This window comes from Aulostomus chinensis, chromosome 4, assembly GCF_037954235.1.
Source record: "Aulostomus chinensis isolate RoL2024-O1b breed Wild chromosome 4, RoL_Achi_v1.0, whole genome shotgun sequence".
Taxonomy (NCBI): domain Eukaryota; kingdom Metazoa; phylum Chordata; class Actinopteri; order Syngnathiformes; family Aulostomidae; genus Aulostomus; species Aulostomus chinensis.
In genome coordinates, this window is record NC_141323.1 from 19,015,451 (window position 1) to 19,038,473 (window position 23,023).

At 42.6% G+C, this 23,023-nt stretch overlaps 1 protein-coding gene across 3 annotated transcripts; it reads right to left on the reverse strand.

Moving 5' to 3' along the window:
- Nucleotides 1-8,367: 8,367 nt before the first annotated feature.
- cntn1b (contactin 1b) lies at nucleotides 8,368-22,854 on the reverse strand. 3 transcript variants are annotated; one of them, XM_086202251.1, is made up of 25 exons: nucleotides 19,667-19,816; nucleotides 19,333-19,452; nucleotides 16,636-16,714; nucleotides 16,488-16,523; nucleotides 16,266-16,392; nucleotides 15,952-16,133; nucleotides 15,657-15,752; nucleotides 14,943-15,155; nucleotides 14,731-14,830; nucleotides 14,381-14,565; nucleotides 13,588-13,712; nucleotides 13,335-13,452; nucleotides 13,057-13,207; nucleotides 12,844-12,971; nucleotides 12,524-12,696; nucleotides 12,298-12,421; nucleotides 11,972-12,139; nucleotides 11,684-11,833; nucleotides 11,533-11,603; nucleotides 11,196-11,448; nucleotides 11,000-11,121; nucleotides 10,214-10,403; nucleotides 10,008-10,129; nucleotides 9,386-9,542; nucleotides 8,368-9,310 (listed from the first exon to the last, which is right to left on the reverse strand). In XM_086202251.1, exons 3-25 carry the CDS (start codon nucleotides 16,691-16,693, stop codon nucleotides 9,228-9,230), a joined length of 3,132 nt encoding a protein of 1,043 aa, XP_086058377.1. In that variant the 5' UTR covers nucleotides 16,694-16,714; nucleotides 19,333-19,452; nucleotides 19,667-19,816; the 3' UTR covers nucleotides 8,368-9,227. The 3 variants fall into 3 exon arrangements, with proteins under 3 accessions (XP_086058377.1, XP_086058376.1, XP_086058378.1); XM_086202250.1 differs by lacking the exons at nucleotides 19,333-19,452; nucleotides 19,667-19,816 and adding an exon at nucleotides 22,747-22,854; XM_086202252.1 differs by lacking the exon at nucleotides 19,333-19,452 and having other exon boundaries at nucleotides 19,667-19,794.
- Between the last annotated feature and the right edge of the window lie 169 nt (nucleotides 22,855-23,023).

The window sequence follows — 23,023 nt, forward strand, 5'->3', positions numbered from 1 at the left end:
GTTCATGTCAGGGACCTTGAGTATAAACCAGTATTTGGAGTGAGTATTGTAATTGCCACGGCGTATTAAAAGTGTTTGATGTGGAGAGCTTTTAGAATCCTTATGGTTTTAATACTCTTTTTTTTTTTTTTTTTAAAGTGACATGTACACTATTCAAATCGAGTCACATCAGTTTTATTTGTGTCGCACCAAATCACTACAAAAGTTATCCCGTGACACTTTGTAAGCAGAGCAGGTGTAGAAGCACACGCTTTCAATTAATCTACACTGAGCAATTCTCCATCTTGTGACAACGGTGACTTTTTACCCAATAACGTTTAACAGACTCAGGCTCTACAGGAACAACCACCCGCTTTGACCGATTGGGAGGAAAGACAGCAGTAAAATGGGGGTACAGACAAAGATTGATAACAGACGACAACAGAGAAAGAGGGACAGAATGATGGGGGACATGAACAGGACTGGAGAAAGACAACAGAGAGAAAGATAGAGGGACAGGGGACGGGGAGAATTAAGACACACATCAAACAATAACACCAGTATCAGTAAGACCAGTAAAAGATTGAACAGTAACAATATCTACCTGCTACCAAAGAAATAAACCAGCCACCTCTGCACTCTTGCACACATCCAGCCAACCAGCATGCAACAAGCACTCAAAGAGCCACATCAAAGACGGCGACACACTCAGTCACATCAATGGGTGTTAATGTTCTCTATAGAAAATCTGATATTATTACACACACACACACACACACACACACACACACACACACACACACACACACATCTGTGCTGTCAGGTGATTTAAAAAATTAATCTAATAAATTACAGGATTTGTTAATAATTAATCGCATTTTAATCTCATATCTTCTTAAGGTCCCCGCATAAAGAATTCAAATTCTAGGACATTACAAAATTGTAGCGCATGACTAATCAAATGAATTCACTAAGAGGAGAAGATTTGAAATCCACATTTTTTTTTGGTGAGTGAATAAAACCTAAGTCAGGGCACCTTAAGACTGAGTCTAAAACAGACACACTGACTAGCGACGCATGTGTGAAGAAGTGACGTGCCACTGCCAAATATGGGTCCTTCAATGGGCCAAGTTTAAAATGCTTGTGTCTGGGTAAAACTGGCATTGAATTGCCACTCAAGTGTGCTATAACTAATCTTTGCGTTAATTTTTATAACGCGTTAATTTGCAGTGTAATTAATGAATTATATATATATATTATATCTATATCTACCGTAAATTCTGTACGATAGAGCGCACCGTTATGTAAGCCGCAGATGCTTATTTTAGGGAAAAAAATCAACTTTGTACACGTATAAGCCGCACCGGTAAATAAGCCGCGGTGCACGGTGGAAACACCTCGGCCGCCCGTTCTCTGCGTGTTGACCCAGTCTTCCAGAGCGTTTTCAAGTCCGGGCCATCTGCTATTATGACCTCTGAAAGCTTTTGTCGTCTTTTTGCATTGGGTCAGTTCGTCATGTTGCCGCCTCCAGCGTCTCACCATCGATTCGTTTATGCCAAACTTACGTGCTGCAGCTCTATTTCCATCTTTAACCGCCAGATTGATTGCCTTTAACTTGAAAGCTGCATCATAAGCATTCCTTCTTCTGCTCTCCATCTTGAGGGTGAGTACAAATGACTGAAAATATCGTGTGACGCTCTTTTTACACTGCATGGACTGGACGCTCCAAGTACAGTACTTAGAGAAATTACCATAACATTTGGCCAGGAATTTCCCTAAGTACGGTACTTGGAGCTGCCATCAGGAACAATAGGGAATTACTGCCTGCTGCCGCTGTCCGCCACACCCCAGGGTGAAGGTAAAATCCTCGTATGAGACGCACCGGAGTATAAGCCGCAGGGCATGAAGCGTCGAAAAAAAGTCGCGATTTATAGTCCAGAATTTTATATAGTGTATGTGTGTGTGTGTATGTGTGTGTGAACAAACTTACACCCTTACCCCCATATCCTTCATCTCTTAGTCTGATGATGCCTTCATCATATTTCCTCTACTCGTGTCCAGGTTTGCCTGGCATCAGTATTTTCATGCAAAAAAGGAACTTTCAAAAGTTCTACTTTCGTGTCAGCTCCTCCCTGTGTGAAAGACACGTTGAGGGTCAAACGAAGGATGCCTCATAATTTTGGTGTCTATAAAAGACTACTACAGCTCACTATTTCGTGCTTTCTGACATCTCCTTCTCTGTATTTTGCCTCTCTCAGCTTCCATCATGCCAACTTTTCATTCCTGACAGTGCAGGTATCACATTCCTCATTCATCAGCCTGACATCCATCCTTTGCTGCGTGGCTCTGGGGGGGGGGTCAGCCACCCAATGCAAGCTACAAGGTCAGAATTGACTGGATAAAAAAAGAACAACACAGGGCTGGAGTTGGCAGTTTACAATGTTTTATAAATTTTGAATAATTTTGTCAACAATCCACACCAAAATGCCACATTTGACTTTGACCTTGGTCTACACCATAGATACATTTAATCTGAATTCTGGGTAATCTGGCACCAACAACAACGACTAACAACAGCTGCAGCGGAAAAAAAACACCAAAAAAAACCCCCCCAGCAAAACTGTCCAAACATTTCAGTTTAAAGACTGACAAGCACATCATTCAGTATAATCCACATCTCCTTTAACCAGAGCACCAAAACTTCTGGCTTGGCAATCCTTCATAGTAGCATAGTAGCATCTCTGTTGCTAGGTCGGGAGACTTTCCAAACCCCCCCTCCACGGCTAAAATAATCGAAAGCAATCGGTGAAAAATGTAGTGAGTTTTTCTGGTCTATGGGAAAATTATTGTGTTGACACCAAAGCATTTTAAAGCCTGATTTATGCTTCTGCGTCGTGGCGACGCCGTACCTACGCCGTCAACGCAGACCCCTACGCCGTAGCCCGACGTGCACCTCCAAAAAATCCTGACTACGCGTCGCGTCGATGCGTAGTGACGTGAACGTCAACGGACTGTGATTGGTCCGCTCACACGACGTTTCCGGTTCAGCACAACAACACCGCCATTTTTAAAGTTTCTGTGGTGAGAGCAACACGAAAAAATAAAAATGGACCAAGCCAAAGAAAGAGTTATCGAGGAGGTTCGCAAGTATGACCACCTTTACAACTTCCATTGTTGTCTCTGTCTCTGACCCATGTGCTATGACCGGAAGAAAACTAAGGAATTTGACAAGAGTCCCCCAAAACCATACGAAGATAAAGCCACACCCCTCTAGTGGCTTGGCGGTGAATTACAGAGCAACGCGTTCCCTCGACGCAGAACTATAAATGCACAATGACGACATAGGGGCTACGGCGTAGGGGCTACGGCGTAGGTACGGCGTCGCCACGACGCAGAAGCATAAATCAGGCTTAAGAAGTCACCGCGGCCGGAGAGGAGAAGAACTACATCACTCTGAAGACATGAGGGGATTTTGAAAAGTGAGATATTTCCCCTGTAATATTGAAGCTGCTGTTCAATTCTATCTTGCGTTGGTGTTTGTGTCGTTGTTTTTGATTGAATTCTGACATAAAATTGCTATTGTTTACAATCAGTCGCGAGTAACTTCAAGCTAAATATATGTGTGGCTCAATGGACCAAAGATGAGTGACACACTTGTGCACCGTACACATCGCCTCATCATCACCGTTGCTCTTCTCAGACATATTGACGTATAACATATTTACCATTTTGCATGAACGTATTATGTAAATGTTGTATTCAATAGCAACTGGGCTCCTGTGGCTAAAAGTGTCCTTGCTCACAGAAAGAGAGATCCACTTGATCATACCTCTTTCCCAGTTCGGCTACAGATGTCATATAATAACATGACATGTGTCCACTGCCCGTTTCATTGATAACACTGAATGAACATCTAAGCAAAAGCTGCGAATGTATTTAGAACCAGACAGGTTCCCTGGCACTGTGGACAAACTGCTGTTAATCTTTAATTGGACTCGAAGAGGATTGGAAACTGATTTCCTGGCATCAGTGTGAGCAAGCATTGGGTCTGCCAGCACAAGACAGAGAAGGGAGAGGATTTGGAGTGAATGCCAATGTATACTAGGGGGTCCTGGAGCAGAAATCTGGCAGAGAGCTGATGGGGCTGCAGAAAACCCAGTCACACAATTGTACAACCTGTCTGTTGTTATTAGGGAACTTAGACAGCACTGTCAGTACATAACATTTACAGAATGAGGTTTCCCACAAGAAAATGCATTTTCTCTCGGACCTACAATCCACAAAAGGCAATCACTTTACCTTTAGTGCCGCACAATACAGCAAAGATTGCATCCTTCAGCCTCAAGGTGCTCTTTTATTCACTAATAGTCAGAGAACACCAGCCTTATGTGCACCTCCAGAAAGTGGCTCTGTGAAGGAGCTATTTTTCATAGGGTAAACAGGGTCATAAAGCATCCATAGAGGAGGCAATTACTTCCTGATCTGACACCTCAACCCATTTTAGCCAATTGAACAGCAGGAGGGGTCTCTAACTGTGGTCTTACAGCCTGCTAACCAGGTTAGCTTTTCTGCTAACACAGGCCAGCGCCACCCTGCCAAATTGGTCTGGGAGATTTAGTGTGGCGCTTTCCAGACCCCCGGAGCCATCTGATGTTCAATAGGCTACTCCGCTCTCTCTCTCTCTCTCTCTCTCTCTCTCTCTCTCTCTCTCTCTCTCTCTCTCTCTCTCTCTCTCTCTCTCTCTCTCTCTCGGACAAGCTAGCAGGACTGGTTTCTAGTCGCGGCTAAGTAGCAAGCAAGCAGGGGGGCTCTGCCAAACGTATGTGATTTATGGGACAACGTGAGGCTAATGCAAGCTGCTTTACATATGTCCTGGTTTGGCTCTTTGCAAGCTTTCCCATATTTGATGCCTGTAACATGCATAACATTCTCTTTTGTGCCGTAATTGCTACAAAAGTGTTCTCTATTTATGTGCTGTGGTGTGAAAATGCATCCACCGGCATGCAGAGGATGGGGATAACAGAGATGAGAGGAGCTGCTAAAAAAAAAATGGAATCAGCACATGTACGAGGTAGAAAATAACACAGGCTGAACACAGAGTGGAGCACCGAGGGCTCTATTATTCAAACTATTTATATGCTCCCACCATCACAGGTCCAACCTGACAGCAACAGAGCTCCTTCTGATCAAATGGAGAGCAACAAAGGGAATATTTAATACCTAAATTGTCAGGTGATCTACTGTATCTGACAAGTGAATGTAGTACTCTCAGTGCCTCACACACACACACACACACACACACAAAAACACAGCAACTTTATTGGGTTTAAATTTCAAAGTTTGTCTGCCAGGATAGCGCACTTTCAGACGGAGGCTGATGAGAAGGCCATTGAAGATGTGGAGTGAATGAGTTGTATTAAGATACTATGAGTTATAATTGAATAATTCATCATTTTTAAGCTTTGATATGTAAAGTTATGACTTGTATATATTTATACAATTGTGTGCAATCATTTGGGGACCCTCAAATTTATCAAGCTTATTAGATATTTAAATACGATCTCGTCGGTAAGTGTTGCCCTGAAAAGGCAGAATGTTCGGCCCAAATGTGTTCGTTCTCATTTTTCTTGCAAAAAAAACCCCCTGCAAGCTGCATGATAATTACCAAAAAAGCCTAATTGTTTCAACGCAAATGTAATTATACACATCACGTAAGATGAAGTGTGTTCACACTATAGTTGTGTCTTCTAACCACTTTTGGCAATACTCTTCTAAAAAAATGGAACCTCCTTTTTTTTTTTTTTTTTTTTCCATTTCAAATCACTGTATCTTATGACCAAAACAGAGAAAAGAAATCAAAGCCACAGTGTCGTTCTCACACTTGATCAAACATGTTGATCTCGTCACCTTTCTTATTTACGGCGAGGAAGCTCTTCCTGCACGTATCAAACCAAAATATCAGTCACACGCACCACAAATAAAGTCTCATATTAGCAGCATCGTGCCTTGCATGCACTTTGCGTGATTCTTCATTGTCCTCTAGGGGTTCGGTGTCTCGCGGAAAAAAGGAGGGGTACTTTACATCGTGCTCTGTTCATTCATACAAGTTAAAGTCGCACTATGAATCTAGATGAAAACATCAGAAAAATTGCATGGAAAGTAGCACAGCTCAGTGAAAATCTATATGAGATTGCATGCTGTATTAACATTTGGATCAGCTGTTCTTCATTGTCCGAAGGAAAGGACAGAGCTTGCATGTAAACAAAGGGAATAGCATAGCACCACCACCACCACCAACAACAACAATGGCGAGCGCCCTCAATATCTGTCTGTGGAGGAGGAACGACTCCCGTGCCTTGAGAGACTCACCTTTGCCCATCTACCGTGATTGTTTGTAAATGATGGCAGCATTGATTTCAGCCTCACATGGGATTTTTCTTGTGTGTGTGTGTGTGTGTGTGTGTGTGTGTGTGTGTGTGTGTTTGTCTGTGTAATTTGTTTGTTGGGAAGGAGGTAAAAGGGGAGAAAGACTGGTAATGGAGGTGGAAACGGGAGATAAAAGCCACCCACACAGAGAGCCATGCCGAGAGCAAGCACACAAACAAAAGAATATATATATATATGTGTGTGTGTGTGTGTGTGTATATACTGTATATATATATACACATACACACACACACACATTTTCACACTCAATGGAAAAAGCATAGTAGCTAAAACACTTCAGTGGAAAGATGATTAACATTGTTGTGATACATGAAAAGTGCAAAGTAAACAAAGGAAAAAATATCCTATTCATACAAAGAAAAATAATCAACCCCTTTTTGGTAAAGAATTATGAATAGCAGTTGAGTGTGAGGTTTGAAATGAAAAAAAAAACAAAAACCTGGCATGGCTCAGAGGTAGAGTGGCCGTCTAGCAACCGAAGGGTCGCTGGTTCGATCCTCACTTCTCTCAGTGACCATGTCGAAGGACCCTTGAGCAAGAGACTGAACCCCTAATGGCTCCTGACGGCCCTGTGACAGACTGGTGACTCATCCAGGCTGTCCCCCACCTCTCATCCAATGTCAGCTGGGATAGCCCCCCCCCCCCCCCCCCCCACACACACACACACAACCCTGAACTGAGAAGTGGTATAGAAAATGGATGGATATAATGATACATGGCTACACTGCCATCTGCTGACTAAAAGTACACATCACGTTTCACCTAACAATTGCAGTGAACCTGTAGAATCAAATGACGAGCTGATATTTGTGTTTAGCAAGAAGGGATGACGAATAACGTTCTGGAAGAACTTGCGCTAATATGAAGCTGATCGCATATTAAACTAAATCGGCTTTCCTGATGAAGAGCAAATAGTCTCAGCCTGACATAACGAAATAACATCACCATACAAATGGTGACAGTTGGTGAATAGAAGTTTTGTTCGTCATGTCAGCCTGGTCCTTCTGCTGGCACTAAAGATGTCAGCTTTTCTTTTGTCCTTTAGTGAGTCAAACCACGCAATGGACATTGTAAAGCACTTAGCACTCTCAACACTGGATACTTACCACAACACGAAAAGAAATGTAAATTTTAAAACAATAACAGAGTTTTGAAGCGGTACGGTCTTTTTTGTTTACTCGAAAACAGTTTTAAAGCTTTAAACCCCCCCCCCCCCATTGGAAAGTAACAATGAAATATATTAAGATAAAAAGAAAGGTTTCCTTTTCACTTCTGAGTTCAGTTTAAAAGCCACCAAAAAAAAAATGCAGTTTAATTTGATTCAGTTACGACTTCAAATTGAAACAAGATTATTATCAGATTGTTGGATCCAGGGATGAGAAATAAAAAGAGAGGCGGAGGATTTAAAAAAAAAAAAAATCATGCTCCATGAAAAAAGTGGAAATATTGAGAATAAAGTAGAATTAATTAAGATAAGAAAGACTTTCTACATTGTGAATTTAAGACTTCATCTAAAATGCCTTTTGTAGAGGAATTTGAGAAATTGCACTTCTGAGTTGGCTTTCGTGAGAGACATTCTGGAATTCTCTTTTCTGCTTCGTGAAAGCACACTGGAAAAAAAAAAAAATCCTGAGTCTCATTTTTGTTCCTCTTCTCCGTCCGTTATGCAACCTTGTACTTCAGTGCGATGTGAACAAAGCAAAGAAGACTCTCTGGTCCGACACTTCCTCGCGGATCCAGTCCAGACAAATCCTGTCAGGGACGAATAACTGACACATGTAGACGAAGGTGTAAGAGAACGGCATTTCTGGGTGTTTAAAATGCTTTTTGGTCCAATCCTTGCTCCTTCAAAGACTACATTTGGCGTCGATTTGTTTAAAATAGGTCCTGACATTTAGAAATGAACCTCAAAACTACTTCAATGCAATGACAACACACGGCTGTGACTGTACAGATTTTATTTTCGTTCCACGTAGGACACCACTACAGTGCCTGTTGTTTGAGGGACATCACAAAATAGCAAAGCCGTAAAGTTAAAGAGTGATGATGTCATATTTTATGGCCTGGACTGTCTATAATTACCTGCAGGGACAGACCCAGAAAAAAAAAACAACCTTTGGCCAAAAATGAGAACCGCTCATCTTCATGACTTCAGCGCTGCGCTTTCTTGATGCTGAATTGATGGACATTTGACCACAGCGGGACGAACGGTTGTTGAGACAATCAAGGAAACATAAAAAGAGATTCCTCACATTGCAGATTCTACATGTATCGCATTTGCAGGTAGACTTTATAGAAAATCTACAAACAAACAAAAAACCCCTAAATGCATACATACGTTAATACAGTGATTATTATAAAGTTCTTTACAGACTGTGACCATTAGATAGAGCGTCTTCAAAATAACATTTGCTCATGTGTAATTTCAGCAAATGAGAGCAGTTCCAAAATAATTCTTGTAGATGCATATAAATGTTTTCAAACACAACTTTACAAATGTGTTCCCATATGAAGAGAGTGGAGAGAGCATGATTAGAGAATGAAGTGTGTTCGTTATCATAATAACCAACAACTGGAACCAATCTAAAGCCTTCAGGATTGGAGTGAATTAGTTACAGCACGTCTGAATATGGCATTTGTGGCCTATTTTTGACTGAACGGACAGATGCATGATGGGGGATCTAAACCGTCACCATCAGTGTGAAGGGTGGATGCATCAATTTTAAGTGTTTGGAAGTGCAGAAATAAGTCCATGTAGTGGCTTCCCAGAGTTTAATATGTACAAATCACCAATGGCAGGCTTATATTTGTAATCCCACAATGCACAGTCCCAGTAGCACCAAAGACGCCAGACTTAGAGTGGGTGTGGTCATTGATGCTTTACCTGAGGAAACAGAAAAAACAATGAGCTAAGCAGGTACAGAGTCTGGAATCAGTTGCGTAAATGTTTAAGTCTTACCCAGAATTTGAATTGTCCTGACGGGGCCATCTCCTCCTTCATACCGGCCGCGAACCATCAGCTCGTAGTCTCCGAGCTGAGGCATGGGGAAGTCCATGAAGTGCCAGCCAGTGATGTAGACCTTCCCATAGATGTAGCCTGTCTTTCTAAACATGACCTGAGAAACAACAAGGGAGAGTTTCAACGCTCCTGATAGCGACATATACCGTGCCCTAAGAGATTCAAAGGTGGAGTCTGCAGCAATTTTCTTCACAAAATATTTATAGAAAATTAATCTTGCTTTATCATCATTTATGGGCCTCCAGACAAGTGTGGTGGCGACTGTGCCTGCAGAACCGCTGCCGTCTTCCTGTTTTTCCTTTTTTTTTTTTCCTCCTGGAATGTTTGTGGTTTGTCTTAGCCGGTGTTCAGCTTTTCCTGGCTTTTGTTTACCAACACTTGACGTGTGCGAGCAGATGTACACAGTAGCTAGCTTGCTCCAACCAGTAGCTTGTCAAAGCCAGTTTTAGCATGTGCTAGCCAGAGTCCAAGAAGGGCCCCAATTTAAATGAATGTTGTGTTTACAAGCCACAATCTGAACTAGTTCCAAACAGTTCAAATGGAGATCACCTCACATACATACCTTGTAATACAGAGGGAAGGATATATTGCCAAACCAGTCATATTGGATATGATCCCACCACACGTACAACCACTTTCCTGTCCAGCTGATATAGCGCCACATCCTGGGAGGATCAGGAGGTGCTGCGGAGGAAACAAGATTACTCATGTAAATCTTCATACTCGAGACAACTCAGATTGCCCATAGATTGTGTTTATCAATCTTACGTGGTCTCTTTGTGAACATCTCACAGTGTTCCCCAGGAGGCCCAAGGCCAGCTCCGTTGAAGGCACGGACCTCGATTAGGTAGTGAGAGTCTGGCAGCATATTCTCCAGCCTGGTTTGATTGGCTGTACCTGGAACAAATATACGATTGGCTCCAGGTTCTGGGTCATCATACTTTCTCCAGTATTTAATCTGATGGACAGAAAACAGAAATGATTATAATGAAGATGATGATCTCACAACCAGCATCATAATGAGTAATGTGCTTACTAACAAAACAGTGGAAGGACAATGCATATTTTGAAAATGACTTGAAGTCACGTATGATACCATCTAGTGGCCATACCAATTATGACAACTGGAAATTAAGAAAGCATTAGAATGTCAATAAGGGAAGAGAAATTCATGCAGGACACTCATGCAGACTTGCTTTTTCTCGCCTTTTTCCATCAAAGTAGCGCTCATGTTAACTCTGAATCTACCGAAGTGTTTTATGCACCGTACCACGTAACGCTACACTTGTTGGTTATGATGGATCTCGTTAGGATAGAATTTCAGTCACTGCTTTTCTAATTGGTGAAAGTGTTCACGTACACGTGAATGCTTTTTTCTGCCATTTAACAAATGTGTTGTCGTTTCAGCTAAAACAAAGTTTATTTAAAAGTTGAACAGTGGGCGAATTCCTCAATCAACAATCAGCAAATTAGAGGGAGAATGTCTTGGGTAGTAGGATACTAGGTTACAGTAAGTTATTGAGACTAAAATCTCCAGTTGGTATTTTTACCCACTTGATATCCCTCAACGTACTGCTGCAGGCCTGTTCCTGTATCGACTACTGGCAACCACCACACCAAAGCTTCAGTGGAAGACACCGGCCTGGCATAGACATCTGTCGGAGTCTCTGTAGGTACTGGGAAACAAAGCAATAGATGAGAATAATGTTCAGTGTCACAGTCTTTATTTTTCAAGACAACAGCTTCTCACCATCTCGTGGGTAGTAGATGACTTTAGTGAGACTGTAGGGTCCTTCTCCTTTTACATTAAAAGACTTTATCTTCACTTGAAACTCTCGGACCATGAAGTCTTCCGCAGTGGGGTTAAATGATGTTTCTTTGCGAACGTAACGTCTCGTTTCTGGGTCAGAGATGGTCACGTGCCACCAGTCATATGCATTGTGAGGCTTGAATTCCACAATGTAGCCAAATTTCTTTCCGTAGAAATACCAGGGCTGCACAGGCTGCAGATCAGGAAAATAAAGAAACAACAAGCTTTACTCGTGCTGATTTTTCTTTGACGTCACAATGATAAAAAGTTTATTTACTGTCCACATGATGACAATCTCGCCATTTCTCCCTCCATAGCCTGACACATCTGTGGGTGAAACCACTGGGGCTGTAAGAGCAAAAAAAGTCAGCATTAGAAGATTTACAAATCTACCATGTTATATCATAAATGTGTTCCCTGCTCCTTACGAGCATCCCAGGTTTTGATCTTGAGAGAGGGAATGCTGGCCTCTCCAGAGCCGTATTCATTGGTGGCAATTATCCTGAATTGATACTCCATCCATGGGTACAAGTCTGTCACCTCTGCCCTGTCAACGCTGCCGTCAAGAGAGGATGGAGCTGAAAGACACAAGTCATCATGCTGTGATCAGAAAACCACAGATTTGAATCTGCATCAGAGACAGTAAAGTCAGGAGGCTTCAGTTTCTCACATCTGAAGAGTAAGTTTGCCCTCTAGTGGCAGTAAGTGGAACTCACAGGTGCTAGCGTCTCTCCAGTCATCCTCATGCAGAGCCCAAAAGTGCCGGGTCTGGATGGTGTACGAAAGAATGGGGCTGTTGTGCTCCGCTCCTTTGGTCCACAACAGCTTTACCCATGTGTCCCCAATTTCCTCCACACGGATCACACCAGGAGGCCCAGGAACACCTGGAGAAGTGAGGACAGGTGCATGGATATGAATACAAATGGGTGGTAGATGTTAGCAGTAATCTGTCTACTTTGTTCTTCTGTTTATTTGTTTAACAGGATGAAGAAAATCAATCCATGGTTTGAAATCTATTGAGGCAGAGCGTTCTGGGACTGACCGACAACCTTGAGATCAGCATACGATGTATCGCTGTCCACCACAGTTTGAGCCGTGCAGGTGTAACGACCCTCATGCCAGATCTGCACGTTCTTTATTCTCAAGTTACCGCTGCCTTCTTCATCCTTCGCAGGGAAGAAAATTAACACAAACATGGGAGGAAGTGATTCACTGACAAAACCACAGTTTTGACACGTTTTGAACAGCTGGATATATCGTCACACTACCAAAACACGCTCATAGTGTTGCCACTCAGAATTAAAGTCGATGATTCGGAAGTCAATGGCCCAGATGAAGGTGATGTCTAGTGTGGGGTCGTATGAAGCCGAGCAGCTCAGAATGACCTCATCACCGACTTTCACTTCAGTATCTTCAGGGACCACTGTAAGAGACGTCGCATCTGGAAGGGTAACAGTGACAAAGGTCATTGCAGCTCTGATGAGTGCCTCCATTTGATCTTGTATGACAGAATTCCAATATTCCAGATTCCAGATTTTCTTGATCAATAATCACTTTAAAAATGTTGGCTTTATATCCCTCTACCGACCTTTAATGTTGAGGTATCCAGAGCTGTTGGCTTTCCCTCTGTCATTCTCAGCAAAGCAGGTGTAGAGGCCCTCATCATTCTTGGTCGCATTGCGGATCTCCAGACTCCCATCATACATGATGGAAATGCTACAATTCGGCAGAGCAAATTTAGAGGAAAGGGTACTCCAGTGCTAGAGTGCACTGTTTAAAGCATAATAGAAATTGTATTGACCGTGAACTGTTGAAGAGCAGTTCCTTTCCTTTAGTCCAGGTGAAGCGAGGTTTAGGAGCCGCTCGAGGTTTACACTCAATCACCACACGTCCATCTTTGGCTCCAAGAAGCTGCTTCTTTAAAGGGTTGTACTCAAATGTTGGCGCGCAGGCTTGGAGGAGAATGCCAAGAGATATTGCCATGAATTAAGATTGAATTTGTTACAGCAGTCAGTCACAAATCTTTTAAAACATTTCCATTCTTTCTCAAGCCAAAGAGAGCACAGTGACTAGGCTTACCTATCACTCGCAGCTCAGCATTGGCGTATTTGATGCCCCAGTAGTTCTCAGCGATGCACTGGTACATCCCAGAGTCTCCAAATGTCAAACTGGAAAACCTCAACTCACCTTTTCCATACTGGAAATAAAAGAGTACAAATAGAGCTAAAACCTGATATGTAGGCAGCTGCATACACAAGAGCATGACACCACATCTTCTATCAAATAAGTACTTATTGACTAAGTACTTATCTCACGAAGACAAGAGTTTCACCATGTATCCGTCCTTGTACCAGCGGATGAATGGGAAGGGTTTCCCTGATGCCACACAGCGCATGGTGTGTTCTGAGCCGATGTCCATCTGGGTGTTGTTTATGGTCTCTGCCCACTCTGGAGCAGCTGGAAAAGAAAAATGAGAATAACTGTGTTCACATTCAACCCTTTATGCCCATATATGCCCAAAAGTGACTAAGAGACAAACAATAAGGGTGTTCATCCATCCATCCATTGTCTACCACTTTTCCTGTCAGGGGTCGCAGGGGGGCTGGAGCCTATCCCAGCAGCGAGAGGGCGAGAGGTGGGGTTCACCCTGGACAGGTCACCAGTCCATCACAGGACCAACACATATAGACAGACAACCATTCACACACACATTCACACCTACAGTCAATTTAGAGTATCAATCAGCCTCGTCCCCTCTTGATGTCTTTGGACTGTGGGAGGAAGCTGGAGTACCAGAGAGAACCCACGCAGGAACAGGGAGAACATGGAGACTCCACACAGAAAGATCCCGTGCTTGAGCCAGGGCTAAAACTCGGAACCTAATAAGGGTGTTGTTTTTCATTTTTATCTTTCCTATATTCCCCCATAAATGCCTTATTCCTCTCGATCTTCTGACAGTATGTTTGCCCTGAAAGCAGCACTACCAGACGGTGTACATTTTCAGACCCAGTCGGCTCAAATAAGACGTGCAGAAACAGTTGGAAGCTCCAGACCACGAGACAAACTTCTATCACACCATGGCGTACCCTCAAAAAACTAAATCACGCTCAAACGAGTTCACTCACACTCCACATAGAGCCAGGCCTTGTGCCAGTCCTTCCCTTTCGTGTTAATGGCTTCACACTCATATCCTCCAACATCTTCATACTGTACATTGTAAAGGTGCAGCACAGCTCCCGATTCACTGATCTCATGATTGGCTGGGAGGTCAGTGGCGTCCACCTTCCTCCAAACAATGTGAGGGATAGGGCTGAGAGGAGGAAAAATGAAAAAGCACGTTAGATTCAGCGCAAGTTTTTGCATTCAGTGAAAGGGGTTATGAATAAGATGGGTTCAAGCAGAATAAGCATGAGCCTTTAAAGAGTATACAGGTGCACTTGTATCGCGAACATCTTCGAAGAAAAGAGAAACGTACTTTCCCAGAGCAAAGCATTCCAATGTAATATTAGAGGCAAGCAGGGCAGTCGTGTCTGGGAATTTCACTCTGATGTCTGCGGGGTATTTTCTCTCCTCACCTAAGGTTAAAAAAAAAAAAAAGGTTGTTTTTTTTTTCTGTTCTTGAAAATTTCAATTTCTGCATTTCCTTTTTTGGGGGAATTTGTTTTAAGCCCCTTCACAAACACTAACCATCGTCAGGTGGTAAAGGGATGAGAGGGATGAACTTGGAGAAGACGCTCTTCCCAATGATAGGGCTGGAAACAAAGCAAGAGTAATTTCCTGCATCTTGAGCTTCAACCTTAGAGATGTAAAGGTTTCCCGTCTTCTGAGAGACAAAGCGACGGCGATCTGTGTGCATGAATACTGGGAATTCGTTGTAGATCCAGCGGTAGGACACTTCCTCTACACGGAGGGAGAAATGTTTATTGACACAAGTTACCTCAAGTCCTTTAAAGTAATGACATTTGCACTGTGCACTCATATTATCCATGATATGATTGAAATAAACTTAGTCACAGCTGTTTTGTTAATTTTCTACTTTCATGAAATATCTTTTTCAAGGAAGACGAGGTAGAAACTAAACAGAAACACCAATACGTGCTGCCTTTAGAAGCTTATAGACAAAAGGCCGTAAGACGCTTTTCTTGGTTATGGAAAATTAAAATTGCAAGGTAATGTCAGAATGACATAGTCTTTCATTCGCAATGCATATATATGTGTATATATACACACACAGTATATGTAGATAGATAGATGATGAGAGAGAGAGAGAGAAAGAGAGAGATTTAAACAAACACATATATTTACATTTCTGCATATTTTACCGTGGTATGTACATGAAGACAGAACACAGTGATGATTAAGTGAGAGTTTGTGTCCGATGGTGTTGTGTCATAAAGGCACCTGGAAAGGCTTTTGGAGGTGCACACAACAGAACGGCCCCCTGTCCCTCTTTGACGTATACAGGTTCTCTATCGTCCTGAGGAAACTCCTCAACATCTTAAAAGCCAAACAGGAGATAATGATCAGCGAAGCCCATCAAAAGAAAAATAAACACCAGTCTTGAGAATAAAATTTATGATAAAATCCTCATCATAAATCATAATTCTGCTTTTCTTTATTTCCAAGTAATTAAATCGAATGATTCCAAAATGTATTGAGACTGAGACAAGATATCACAACAAGACAACACGCTCACATCCAAACTTGATCTTGGCCTCCTTGCTGATGACTGTTCCATAGATGTTGTGGGCCACACAGACGTACGTCCCACCGTGCTTCTTCTGCCTTGGGTTATTGATAACTAGGTTCCCACCCACCAGGCTGTAGTGCTCATCTGGCTGCTCCATCAGTTTGATCTCCCAGCTATCACGGCGCCATCTAGCAGGCAGTGAGGCAACAAAACATCTGCTACTGATACATCTATGCATCACGTAGATGTACTTATTTTATCTGCTTATCATCAATATTTTCAAACATGTTCATATATGTGTGTGTGTCTGTGTGTGTAACCTGTATGAAGCAGGCGGGTTGGCCCGTGCCCTGCAGTTCATGGAGATTCTCCCATCGGGTGAGTCCTCAGTGTAGACCACATCCACAGGCTCCTCCTCAAAGATGGGGCCGTAGCCAGTTGCATCCTCTGGCAATTTTTGTGTTACATAACAATCATAATCGTACCTCAGTATTACAACCAACCCCCAGAAACAATACCGTCTTTTTAAGTTTCGAACTCACCTCCGTATATCCTGGGCTCCCCAAACAAGACCGCAACTACAAAGTAGAAACAGTCTCAAATGATTGAAATTCACTTCAAAATCATTTATATTCTTCATTTCATATCACTTGAAAAAGGATATTTTTCTCGAGTCACTCCAACTTGTACCTGTGAAGGAGAAGGAAGAGGAGAGGACCAGCAGCAGCAGCAAAGCAGCGGAAGCCATCGTAGTCCGATCAAGTCACCGCTGTCACAACAGAAGATGGACAAGAGGGACACAAACAACAAGTCAATGTACAACACTTTTACTGGTTATGGAATTTCAAATTATAAGGAATCCCGGGGAAAACCAAAAAAACAGCTGAACATTGAGTCTCATCTCCTCTCACCAGATGTGCACATGCAGACACGCAGGCTTAGTTCTCACAAGCGACAGCCTCAAGAGCGCGTCTGCTCGTTCCACCACCACAGCGCAGTTTTAAAGTAGCTTAGCTATGAAGGTAAAAGTAAATTCATGAGTTTTACGAAGTGGACCTGAAAATCTCATGAGCTTTCCTACACTGATGTCTAGCGTATTTATTCAGCACTAATGGGAGTTTGGACCCTCAGTGAGATCCTGTGCGAGCCTCATCAGCCTTCAATCACATTGTTTGATCCTGATTTTCTTCCAAACCTCAACTAATGAGCTCTGTATGTAAAAGAGTGTCTCAGCCTCGGTGTTGGTTGAATACGGGCTATTTCCTCTATACAGTATTGGTCATGCACAGACGAAACTGTTGTGAAATGATTTATAATAGGGGTATATAATACCATTTATTTATGTGGTGTAATATTTAGAGGGTTTAAGGGCTGAAAGAGAGTGGGGGAAATGTGTTTCATTGCAAATTGTTTGTTCTTTTCATGTATTTGACAAAATAACCTCGAAATGTGTTCCTGGTTTTAATCAAACGTATTCACCGCTGAGACGCTACTCACTAAGACGCTGCTCAGCACAATTTAAAAGAAGACGAGGAACAACTGACCATTCAGTTGCTTCCTGCTGTCAGTTTTATACATATCCTATACTGGAGGAGATAATTCCTTTAGATGTGTGAATTATGCATGAATATGTGGATTGTGTTGGCATCTGAGTCAGTCGGTCCTTGTATCAATACTCTGGAGATACTGACAGTGTTTTTAGGACGTGTTGCCAGACTCTGTTTTACACTTTGGTTTCAGTTATTCTCCTTTTTTTTGTGTGTGTGTGGGTTTGTGGTGCAAGCAGTTCTCGTCAATGCTGAAATGGTGATCTCTCGCACAAGACTTCTGCCAATTATTTAAGCACTCCAAATGAAATGAATCACCGTTTCAATGAAATACAAGCCATTTTTGAAAAGGACACCATAAAGGGACATCATGAAGGCATATGTATCATCGCACATGCATCAAAAAATTCACAACGGAACCACCTGAGCAGTCACTGGCAACTCAATTGACAAACTGAGTCATGGTCATTTAATTCAAATTTCCCTTTCAAATAAGGATAAATACATAAAGCAAATGGCGGCACGGTGGTGCAGTGGTTAAAGCTGTCGCCTCACAGCAAGAAGGTTCTAGGTTGGAGCACAGAATCTTTTGTGTGTGGAGTTTGCATGTTCTCCCTGTGTGGGTTCTCTCTGGGCGTGGCTGTGAGTGTGAATGGTTGTCTGTCTACATGTGTTGGCTGCAATGAACTGACGCCCTGAGGCTGCTGGGATAGGCTCCGCCCCCCTCCCGCGATCCTTAACAGGATAAGCTGTAGAAAATGGATAGATGGATATTAAGCTAATGTGTGGATGATGGATTGTTTAGTGGATAGGATCTGTTATCTGTATCTGTATCTCTATTTGAAATAGTTTGCAGATACTATTTGTCCATCCACCCATCAATTTTATATGCCGCTTATCCATTAATGGTCGCCAACAGTGGTGCCAATTCCGTCATATTTACTGAACACTGATCCAACTGCACGATCATAATTTTCCATCCATCCACCCACTCTCTATATCGCTCATCCGTTAATGGTCCTGGGTTGGGCTGGTGCCTATCCCAGCTGGCATTGGGTGAGGGGCAGGGTTCACCGTGGACGGGTCACCAGTCCAGCCCAGGGCCATCAAGAACAATTAGGGGTTCAGTATCTTGCTCAAGAATACTTTGACATGGTCACTGGGGGGAGTGAGGATCGAACCAGGGACCCTTCGGTCGCTAGATGGCCACTCTACCCCGGAGCTACGCAGCCCCACCTTCATGTTGCCCTAATCTGAAATACAGCCATCATAACATATATAGTCACTATTCTGATACAATGTATTGTGATACAATATGGTACTGATACAAGGGGGCGGAATATTGTTAAAGCATCATGATTAAAAAAAACACAAAAAAAACACAATAAATTGAATTGCAATGCCCTATCATCATGAGTGCTTCACAAACACATTCATGACCCTGAAGATAAACTTGCAGACTCAAGACTTTCCACCCTGGAGACTGAGTGTGTGTGAACAGCGCCGTTAGCCAACCCTGAGCATATTAATGATTCAGGATGTGAATGACTCAGCAAATAGTCAACAGTGCAGCTGCAGAAAAACACAAGCCAGCTCTGGATGTGCACGCACACACACACGCACACAAACGCACGCACACACACCAGGATTGTCTGCCGCACAGCCTGGACAGCTCCTTTTCTGCCGTCACGCATGCACACCGTCACTTCTGCAACATGAAATCTGCTATGAGCAACTGCAGTATAGGAAATATAAAGGGAGGGGAAGAGGGACATGGAGGCAGGAAGGACCAGCAGTAGAAAGAAAGATACACAGAACCAAACATCTGGATCTACCTTACCATATGAGGAGATATTGGGGTCGATTTTAATGTCCCGTTGCAGCCATTGAAAGTCAGTGACAAAGGGGGTATTTTGTGTGTGATCCATTGCCACACCCGCTTGACACAGACATATGACATCTGGCGGCAAACATGCAACAGTTAGTGGACATAAACACGTTTAGACTGACGCTTTAGTGCCTATTTTACTCCGAACTTCGAATATAAACAAGAAACGAGAAAGAAAGCCCAATACTTCAACTCCGTTCGCCCCACAAAGTTAGCAACCAAGTTACACGAACAAACAGAATTATTAGGTACTTAGACTCAAAAACGCTGCAATTAATGTCGTTACCTCGTCGCCTTCTGCACACCGAAGCTAAAAGCCCTCTATTTCCCTCTCTGTTTCTCTTCAATATTTATTTCTCTGTTGTGTTATCACTTTTTTTTTGTCTCCATCTTCTCCGTTACTCTACGTCAAACTCGCTGTTCGTTTCTCTGCTTCGTCTAAAGTCTTTTCAAAATAAACGCACTTTAGGAAGTGACCAAAAGGCGATACAACAGCTACCGCCACATGAAGCGCGCTGTAAATTGGAGATCTTTCAAAGTTCTTTCATAAACCAACTGTGGTGTAGGAATTTAAACTGACTGCTATCTGCTTTTGGCTAGATTATGTTAAGTGTGGGCATTCTGACAATTTACAGACCTGTACTTTGTAGCCATTTGATGACTTGACCAACATAACATGTACACATTTAACAACAAGGCATAGCAGTCGCCCAAATTGTTCATATTTACTTCCCAAATGCAGAAAAATATTCATGCATAAATATTCATATCCAAAGGATTGATGATTATTCCTCTAATTTAGACAACCGGCAATAATTTCATTAAAATTTGCTCTGGTTTCATCCTATGCTAAAAATCGAATAATGTGGATAATGTGTAACGCTTTTATCTTTGGAAAATGAACAACAACAAAAAAGTCAAAAAGCCCATTAGAAGATCACGATGACGGATTTTCTGCATCACTGATCGAGATCATTTATAGATGTCAAAATGTCCTTTCAACCATTTGACACGGATTCAAAAAATATGATCCAAATTCATTTATATGTCCAGAAATAAATACCTTTAAAGGCTATAACCCGCCAGTGGTCTCAAACAGTCTTTAGGATCAAAGATCTACATTTGATCTAGAAAGTCAATCATTTGTTCCTAGTAATATTACCTGTCTTTACAGGCAAAGTTATTCAAAAATCCACATATCAGACACAAAGATACGCCGCTGACGGTGGAGGTCATCAAGGTCATCATCTGATCTGACCTTTGTTTTCATAAACCCACTATAGCGTAGGAATCCAAGCTAACTACTGTCCGCTTATGGCTAAATTATGTTATTAAAAATGATTCAAAAACCCACACATTAGACACAAACAGACGCGCCGCTGACGGTGGAGGTCATTAAGGTCACCATCTGATCTGACCTTGTTTACTGTGAGAGTAGTTCATTAAGTTTTCGGTCTAAATTTGAAGCGCGTTCAGAAACCACGACGTGTAGCGAATGTTAATCTTGTTTCGTGATTGTTGGAATGACAGAAACAGTCTCACTTTTGGTTTTGCAATGAGCCCAAATGCGACCATTTGTCGGTGGGCATGAGGAAAAAAAAGCGTTGCAACAAATCATAACTTGTTGCAAAAATCTCAAGTAAATTTATGGTACAGTAGCTTTCTCGGTCACAAATTAATGGAGTAATTAAAATAACTAAATTGCAGGAACAAGGTCTACCATCATGCTAAAAGATATATATATATATATATTTTTGTATTTAATAAATCCTCTATATGGCCACTCCAGGCTCCTTCACTAAGATGTACAAACTGAACGTAAACGTCAAATCAAAAAAACCTAGAATATTTTGAGTCAAATCAAACAGGATGCGGTTGGTATTGTACATTTTACCATATACGCTACCAGAAACTTCAATAATGTGCTAGCCTTACCTAGATTATTGTTTACCAAATGCTAACAGACCAGAGCAACCAATTTTAAAGCTCTAGCTTATACTATAATCTCCCTGATGTCACAGGTCATGTGGATGTGATCGGGGACAGTGAATCAAGAACAGCTTCCTTTAGAAAGGTTTGATGAGTTTGGGTCTGCCCGTAATCCTTGTAAAAACCCAACCTGCCTACAAACGCAGAGCTTTTTTTTTTTTTTTTAGCAATTTGACAAGAAAGGAAGTGAGAAAGGATGGCGTACAGAAAAAATGCCACAACGCCAGCCAGCTCCTTCATAGAGCGAGAGTGAAAAACAGAATGCAGCTTTAACTCCCTGTATGCAACAGTGATGACTCAACATATGGCGACATGACTCTATCACTTGTCCATCCTGGATACGAATGTATCCCTCCAAGGTGAAGGAAGATGATGTGAACATGAGTGTGAATGTTTGTTTTGGATGATAAATACCACAATCGTTCCAGCACACTTAAACAGACGCATGAAAACACAGAGGTAGCGTCTTCAGCCCTGCAAATTACAGTTGCAGCAATCTGCTCCACGACTAATTCAGATCAACTCATCAGAATGTGTTTTCATGTGTTACCCCGCCACTAATCCTATCACAGATCCTCTTGGGACAAACCAGAAAAATGTAGGTCAACACATGTATTAAGCCCAGTGTCTTAGTGACAGCACGATGGCTGAGGTTTTGTGACAATCACATTTGCAGTGATCGATGTCGGAAATCAACCACATCTCTAGGGTGGATGTGTCGAAATGGAATAGGTTTGATTTGTTTAAGCGAATGCTGGTGGTCATCACGCAACCTTGGATGAAATGAGGACGCGCGTTGAGGATGTTAGGCTGAGTTACAGTGGATGGAGATCACACTCCCAGACTTTCTATGTTCTCAGACCAGAAGGTGGGAGAACATCCCAGATAAAGATTTTCTCACATGATTTTTGTCTAAAACTGAATAGACTGATTTAAAATTTGGATTTTTCAGCTGCTGACTTCCAAACAGCACATTGTGGGATAATGAGGGGACAGGGAGTTGCCCTCTCGTCCAGGACAGACAGGTAGTCCAGGCCGGAACGCCAGTGCGCCCTTGACGCATTTAGAATTTGACATTTCAGCTCCCCCTTATCCCTGCAGCCTCCCTGTCTTATCATTGCACCTCTGACTAAACCTGCAGAAAAGACTGGAGCGCAGTAACCTTTGGTGACTTTGTCGCTCTCCCTTCCAAAAACCATCTTTAAATAACTGCGCAGCCCCTTGCATCACTGAGCGGCACCGGTAATCCGCTGCATTGCGGTACTCCTTCAGTGCCATCCGGTCCACTTCAAGCCCCCCCCATCACCGCTTTATCCTCTCCCAAGTCCAGAGATGCTCACTACACTCGTGCACTCACTCTCATGTAGTGTTTCTTACCTTTGAAGGATAATATCACACTGTCGGCGTAGCACACCTGGACACAAACCGCATCGTCCCGCAGCACAGCGTCCCGTTCCACTCAACTTTTCTATTGGAGGAAAGAGGATGAGTGGCACGTCCGGGTGGCGGCGCTCACGGGGCTGCGATTGGTCCATGAGAGGAGGAGGAGGAGGGGAGGGTTGCAAGTATCATGCTGCTGCGCATCACAGAGCAATGAAATATGGCAAAGCATTTAATTTGAACTGTTTTTAGAATGAGCAACACAGTGAATAAT